The sequence below is a fragment of the Delphinus delphis genome, chromosome 4 (assembly GCF_949987515.2).
Source record: "Delphinus delphis chromosome 4, mDelDel1.2, whole genome shotgun sequence".
In the NCBI taxonomy this organism is placed as follows: domain Eukaryota; kingdom Metazoa; phylum Chordata; class Mammalia; order Artiodactyla; family Delphinidae; genus Delphinus; species Delphinus delphis.
The window spans coordinates 58021131-58029398 of NC_082686.1; the positions used below are offsets into that span (position 1 = coordinate 58021131).

General features: G+C 39.1%; 1 protein-coding gene across 1 annotated transcript in view; it reads left to right on the plus strand.

Moving 5' to 3' along the window:
• The window catches only part of CD96 (CD96 molecule), an 86094-nt gene extending 80832 nt beyond the window's left edge, over window positions 1-5262 (plus strand). The window contains 4 exon segments of the mRNA XM_060010133.1: window positions 186-272; window positions 3125-3251; window positions 5155-5183; window positions 5186-5262. Coding sequence (XP_059866116.1) covers window positions 186-272; window positions 3125-3251; window positions 5155-5183; window positions 5186-5262 — 320 coding nt within the window.
• Window positions 5263-8268: the final 3006 nt, after the last annotated feature.

Genomic DNA, 8268 nt, shown 5'->3' on the forward strand with positions numbered 1-8268 from the left:
CCTAGGATACCAGTCCTGCATAAATTGGTCCTTAGTAAATTTTACAGGTAATATTTTAGGAGCATTTAGGCCATTCAGATTGAGCCCTTGCTAATAGCAAGTGAAGTCCAATCACAATTTTACACTTCTTGACCAGGTGGAGATTGTCATTAGGATCAGATCAGATATCCCCTTTATATCCCTAGGTGACACCTTCCCCAGCACAGCCAGAGCATTTTCAGAAGTTCCCACAACTGCCAATGGATCTACTAAAAATAATCATATCCATATCACTGCTGAGTCGTTTACCATTTTTTAAACTTTTATGTTTTATTCACTCAACAAGTATTTACTGAGTACCTGCCATTTGTCAGGTACTGTGCCAGTTGTTGGGTATACGTTGAAAACACTTGCCTCCTGAAGATTATAATCTATTATAGAGGATATTTAGTAAATAAATAATCGTGCAATTAAATTTATTTGTGACACATCTTATGGTATAGTACAAGGTGTTGCCAGAGTCTAACAGAAAGCTCTGATTTTAATTGGGGAACAAGAAAGTATTCTCTGAGGATATAGTTAAAATTAAAATCTGAAAAATGAATGAGAATGAGCCAGGTAAAAAGTAGTGAGAAACATTTCAGTTCTGTGAAAGTATAATCTGATTTTTGGAACAAAGAGTATTCCTATAGGGCTTCCCTGGTGGCGCAGTGGTTGGGGGTCCGCCTGCCGATGCAGGGGACACGGGTTCGTGCCCTGGTCCGGGAGGATCCTGCATGCCGCGGAGTGGCTGGGCCCGTGGGCCACGGCGGCTGGGCCTGCGCCTCCGGAGCCTGTGCTCCGCAACGGGAGAAGCCACGACGGTGAGAGGCCCACATACCGCAAAAAAAAAAAAAGAGTATTCCTATAATTCAACTAATAAAATTTTGTCAATGTTAAATGTAATCCCTTGTTTTATATCATAAGAGGTCATGGTATTCAATAAAGTTAGGACCCTCCCAACACAGATCTTGATTGTAAATTCAGAGCCATAATCAACTCTTTCCCTTCAGAAGGTATCCACTTAAACGATGAACGTTCCACCTGGGGACTCAGTTTATTTCATATTGAGGGTCACACAGTCCTCAGTTACTGGAGCGTCATCCATCCTGCACACCACATAGCAGCAGAGCTGCAAACTGACATCCTACTAACATCTTTCACTATTGGTGCCTTAAAGAACTGCCTAATTGAGAGACAGGGCAAGATTGGAGCTCGGCTTCTCCACCAAGACATTCCTGAAGTCAGGGGTCTCATTTTCTATATTTGGTTGGGAGAAAATTAGTAAGCATTGATGGAAGACCTATTAGAAGACCTATTTAAAACCTTTTGTTCTTTCATTTCTCTAAAACTTTGGAGGTAAAATGTTATATTCCACCATATTACCAGTGTAGAGCTTAGTAAGTCTTGACTTTACTAAAACAGAATTTTGTGTAGTCCTAAATTGACCTCTTGTGAGATTCTTTCTTTTGTGATCATGAGATTCCAGTGGTTTGAACTACTGTGAACTCTCTAGCACCTGTGCATACAATGAGCCACACGGTTACGTATTTTAGGACTGTGTGAGCTTCCAGGGTACCCTCAGTGTCTGCTTTGACAGGGCTAGAGTAGCGTGAGCATCAGGAAGACCTTGAATCCCTGGATACGTGTTGTAAGAGGAAAAATCTTCAGCACTGATACCCAGTGTTAACATGACATCATGTGGCTGCCATCCAAACTACGTAAAACATAGAAGAGATTTGGTAACTAATATTTGAAATCCAGTTTTTTGGCCTGTAGGTTTTGAAACTTTGCTTTATGAGGCAATCAAAACAATTAAAAAACTAGTCTCCACCTACAATCAGTTTATAATCTAGTTAAAATGATGAAAAAAACAAAAACAATCCAGATAATTCTGATACAAAAATGCACTTTTTGCCCGAAGAATTTATGTAATCTGAAGAGCTAATGATCTACCTATAATGTATTAGGAATTTCACTGGAGTGTTGTTAGAAATAAGAAAAGCCTGGAAACAATTTAACCATCTAACATTAAGAGGCCAATTAAATAAACTATGGTAGATCCATACGTTGGGGAACTAGCCAGTAATTTAATATTGTAGAATGAGGAAAACCTCTATGCACTTCTGTGAAAAGTATTCCAAGAATATTTTTTAAGAGAAAGAAACCAGGAACAGAACAGTATGTACAGTATGCCCCCATTTGTAATAAGAAGGGATGTATATTCGTGGTACATATATTTGCTTATATAGGAGTAAAAAATTTCTGATAGGATACATAATTAACTATTAAAAGATATTGCCTCTAGTGTGGGTAGCTGGCATCTGAAGAAGTAAGGATACTTCCTTTTCATTGTAGTTTTGTATTTTTGTACTATTTGAATCTTTAACGTGATCATAAAACACTTTTTAAAAAGGAAAAAATTAAGCAACTATATAATTATAAACATTCCCTTTTATTCTCTGCCAGGCAGAACCAGACAGTCTTATTTCCTAAGAGAGTTTGTTTTCTTAGTTTTTCCTTCATGTTAGAGAAAAAGTAAAACAGTCCTGAATATTATATTTATATTGCCTCTGGCCTTTTTGGCTTTGGACTTTCAGGCCTTTGAATTGTTATAATGCTTTTTATTCTTTCCTCCTCCTCCTAACACACGAATATTCCATAAAGCATTTAATGACTCCTTAAAGAATAAGAAAATCCAAAGCTAGATCAATATTTCTACATATAAAGTTTTCTTTACTGAAGTGAATTTGGAAAACAAATTTACAGATGATCAGTTTTATTTAGTCATTCTTACAAATACCATTTCACTGGGCACCATGTGCCAGGAATTGTCCAGGGTCTTGGGGAAATGAAAAAAGAAAGAAAAGATCAGTTCTGGAACATTCTAACAAGAAAGACATTCATGTGAAAAAAAGCAATTGTATAAATGCAAGAACAGATATGAGAACAAGGCATAGATATGGTCCCAGAGCATGACTGTGATCAATGAACACCCCATGGCCTTTGGAGAAAACGTGTTTCAGGTAAGCAAACTAATTCAATTCATCCTGCCTTCCAGTTGCCAAACTTTGGCATTAAAGTTCATCTCTCTTTATGCCCTTTTCAGGTATTGTGGTTAATCAGCCCAAAGACGGAATGTCCTGGCCAGTGACTGTGGCAGATTTGCTCTTTTCCTGCCTTGTACTGTTTGGTCTTGGAGTGAGAAAATTGTGTCAATACCAAAAAGAAATGTGAGTCCAATACTAAGATACGCAGGAACAGATACTTTTTTCAGTACAAAATATTCACTCAGCACTTTAAATATCATTCCTAGCATTTATCTCGTATTTAACTGAGGAAATAAGGCTCAGAGAAGCCCAGAGAGGCTACCTAGCTTCCCCGGCACCACACAGTTGGGATTAGATGCACAACTTCCGACTTTGTCCCACCTCTCCCTGTTCAGGCTCGAGCACTCACTGGATGGAACAAGTCAGTGGGCATGAAATGAGAACTGAAACTGATTTTTCTCTTAATCTTCATTAGTTTTTTCATTTTCATGCATCTCTGAATTGCCTGGGCCCCGCTGGGCCTAGATGCTCAAGTGTGAAATTGAGTGAGAAAGGTAATTTTAAGAAATTTCCACCTGCTTTTCAGCAGAATGGGCTTTTACTGCCCTTTTCCTGTTTCCCCACGGGGAAAAGCAAGCAAGCAAGCAATGAGTTACCCCTTTTCTGTCTTATTGAAATATTTTCCAAAACTCTCCTCCCTCCACTCATCTTTCTGAAATGACAGGGAAGGTTAAGCCTCACTTTTCTGACTCGGCTACTTTGGATCAGTCTGGATTAGGCCATGCCTAGAGGAGACCCTCAGAATACACAGAGCTGATCTTCCACGTGTCTTACTACTACTGTCTCAGATAACGTTGACCATGTACTCTACCTTCTACTTAGAGTACCCTCGAAGACTCTATAGCCATGGGCAAGGAGTGTTTTGTGGTGAATAAAACACCAAACAGAGTCAGAAATTCTGGATTCTTGTCCAAATACTACACTTTGGCCACCACGTGACCTTGAGAAATTCTCAATTTCCCATAAAAGATAGAAGTGCAAATTTCTTAGAATTTTGTCCACCTTTTGATATATATATTGTCTCCATTAAAGCATCAGAGAACCAGGTAATAGGTGTTGGGATTTTTATATTAAAATGAGAAAACGGGAATCTGAAAATATGAATTGATTTTTTTATTGTTCTGCATTCAAATGTCTGTGTTATATAGAGATGAAAAACAATCTCTCCCTCTCTCTGGAGAAATTAAGGTACTATGGATTGATAGACAAAGACTGGAAGTATTTGAGTCATGGACATAAATCTGCTCACAGATATACCTCTATTTCCTGATATCAAGAGAGCTGGAGCATTTGTACAGCTGAATGCCACACTCACCTTTGTGCTTGAGGTGCTTCAGAGAGAGAGATGAATTGTGCTAACATAGAACAGTACTTTATACAAAGACAACTTTAAGAATATTCACTAAAACAAACAGAAGGGATGTGGGCATCATCCATCCAGTACCAATCCACTCAGAGACTCAGGAGAGTTTACTTCCCGCTTCCATCCTTCCCCACAGTATACACACAGTGAGTGAGTGGGTGAAGGTTGGGGGTAAGGTTGGCAAAGGGACTATTAGAAAAGCTGCCATCTTTGGTCCCAGAATTTTAAAATTTTGTCCCTGAAGGAATGTTTTAACCCACATAAGAGAAACACTTCTTCTATTAGGAGGCAGTTGCCATGGAGAGTGTAGGTTCTGGTTAAAAGGCTTGAATTGCTGGTCTGGTTTCTTTGAACAAGTTGCTTAAAACCTCTGAGCCTCAGTTTTATCTATGGAATGGTGACAATAATATTCAATTCCTAAATACAAATTATATAATGCTGTGATTAAAATGATTTACAAATTATAAAGTATCACATAAATATTAATTAATGCTACTATCATAACAGGACTAAAAAGCAGGTTACGCCAGGAAAAAAATCTGAGAGAACCAGGGAAGCATGTCTCTTTCACTTTCTCTGTTTTCTACTTTAAAAAATATATTATACATACATACATCACCCCCTGACATTCTCAGCGTTGAAGGAGCCGTGTTTTGTTCCTAGCATGGAAAGACCTCCACCTTTCAAGCCGCCTCACCTCCCATCAAGTACACCTACATTCAAGAGTCCATTGGAGTTGATCTGCCTTGTCATGAGCTGGAGACACTCTAGTCCTCTGAGACTTTGCCACACAAGCAAAACTCTGCTAGAATCCTATCGAAAAGATAGATATCGTGCTTTATTAATATAATCACCCTCTAGCCAAGTCTCTACTGCAGTTGAAATGGGTGTCAGAATTGAATGACCTGTTTTCCCAGCAACTCACCCTCTTTCATCTGCACATGCTGGAAATTTAAGCAAGAGTGAGAGGCTATGTGAAGCTCACACCTAATGCTATCTGCAGGGATTTTCTTGCTTATGTAAGAAGTGCAAATTAGGCTGCTGTCATTAAAAAATACTTGCAGTGTTTTTATGTTTCACTTTAATTCTTTGAGGGGATGACAAGGGTTTCAAGCTTATGTCCATACATGATCCTCTTCTCTTTGGGGCATCTGCTAACATTCTAAGCTATTTGCCAAAATTATGATAATCTCTGAGGTTTGTTGCATTCCCTAGGAAAATTACAAGAAGAAGAAAATGTGAAAGTTCTAGCGAGAGTTCCAAATAATGGGAAAGTGCAATTAGTCTTTGTACTGAAATTCAGTTGTTTATTTTCACTGGAGGAAAACAGAATACCTTGCATAAGAACCCCAGTTCCAGTCTTTCTTCACTCTTCCTCCCATCATGCTCAGCCCGGGCTCCTGCACATGGGATGAACAAAAGGATAACCATTTGGTTTTGTTTTACTGTCTCATTAGAAGACATAAATATGTGTAGAAGTATTGGGTAAAAAGTGGCCAAGTTGGAGGATGTCTAGATTGTTTCGGTAAAGGGATAGACAGTTGTACAGTACAACATACGTCATGTAATTGTTCAATCTATCACATGGCAAGTGTCTCATGATGTTTTAGTCTTAGCCATCTCTTTGAAGTGGCCTCTTCTGGTTTTATAAGTAAGTTCTGGTCAACATTTGCAAATTCATCTCCAGCTTGAATAGAGTGAACAGTTGCTCATTCATGGATGGATACTCATTCCATGATTCAGAGGAATTTTCTGCAAAATAGAAGGACTCTAGATGATTTTCAGGCAGTGTTATGATCTTAACCTCTCTCATTTGACTAAAATGACACTTTTACCTGCACCTTAAAATTGTGTGCAAGTAAGTTCATAGATCCTGTCTCAAACCAGCAACTCTGGACTCTAATCCCTAAGGTTTCTGCATGTCTTCATCATAGGCTTCATTTTCACTGAGAAGAAGCCATATATAAGCATTTTCATCACTCATTTCCAAAGCACAGTGTGTTATATAACATTGTTGTTCAGAAATATTCACTTCTTTGCCCACCTGCATCATGAGCACCCCTTGACTTTGGGCTTGGCCATATGATTTGCTTTGGACAATGAAATACCATGAACCTGACTAATCCAAGACTTGAAAGTCTTTGTATGGTTGGACTCACTCTCTTGTTCTCTGCCATTACCATAAGAAGAACATTTTAGGCTAGACTGCTGGCTCCAAGAAGAGGATGAGAGACTCATGGATTAGAGCGGAACCACCCAAGCCAGGCCCAATTTAGACCAACCAACCTCCAGCCTAACCAAGTGTGCATTATTAAATGGTGTGACAGTTACACAGCATTGTTGTAGCAAAAGTTAACCTATATGCATAAGTCTAGAGGTAGGCATATTTAGGTCTTATGCAAGTGCCTAGGGTGAGAGAGAAAATCAAACTTAATCAAAATAGTCTTTCCCTTGATTAAGCTTAAGTTTTGTTTTAACTGATGAACATACGGTCAGCTTGACCAAATTAACCTTGCAGTGTAAGTCTTTAAAATCACAAAATATTTGATTACGATGGACATTAGAGGTCATATTACAAATAAAGAGCTAGAGACTCTGTGAGATTGACTTTCCAAGGTTACATAATTAGAAGTGATAGGGTCAGAATGATGACCCAGCGCTCTGATTTCCAGTCCAGAGTGTGATCAGTCTCCACTATATCATGATATTTAACTGCTTTGGTATCTCCTTTTACTATATACAAGAGCTGTTTTGTGTGCACTTAAGTAAATATTGATTTTTTTAAATGCCCAGGTAATATATTCCAAAAATTGTTGACAGAAAACAAAGAAAAGCAGAAATAATTGGCCCCTGGGGTGGGAGGGCCAGGAAAGTATGCAAAAAAAAAAAACAAAAAACAAAGACTAGGAAATGAAAAGAGAAAAGAAACTAATCAAGATCAAAAGCTGGAAAGAAAGTTTAAAGAAACTAACGAAGGCCAGAGATAGTGGAAAGAACATTGTCTCAGAGGCTCTGAGGAAGGGGAGAGGTTTTCGAACGCAGCCCCCTTGGCACCCTGATTTAGGAGAATGGCTTTGACTTGAACTTGAATCTGCAGAAACACAGAAACTTTGTTCTTTGAGGGATGACGGACATAGCCTGAGTTTTTGACAACAGCAGTCATGGCTATGTCAACCAGCTGAAGCTTGAGTGTCCAGCAGAGACAGCTGAAATGGTGAGTGAAAGTTACCCTCTTGAGAGAAAAAGACATTAACTGGCAGAAATGAGCTGAAGTTCCAGCCAGAAACACATGGTGAAATGGTGGGAACAGAACATTTTATTTCTCAGCTCTGGCAAAGCTGTTTTTTTTCCTGGATTCTGTGACTACCAGCAAGGCTGCAGGCTCCAGCCAGGAAGATGTAACCAGAGAGCAGGCAAATATGAACTTAGGCAAGGTCGGGACCAAGGAACACTTTTCAAATTACTCTTAAACCCTGTCTAGTGCTTCTGTGATGGGTCTAGACATTAGCTGGGTGCAGATTAACAAAGGAATGAGAACAATAGAATCTAAATTTTTCTCCCCAGCCGACATCTTTGTACCCTCCTAACCTCGGTTACATTCTTTATCTGGTTTGCTCACTCAGATCCCTCATGTTAGCTCAAAGGCTCTGTGAGATTGTGATTATAAGGAAGGATACTGAGGAAAACAAGGGGGAAGAGTAACAAACCCAAGATCACAACATAAAGAAGAGAACATGGAGGGGGCCGCATCCAGCTACCCTTGGTAAATGGCAGGAA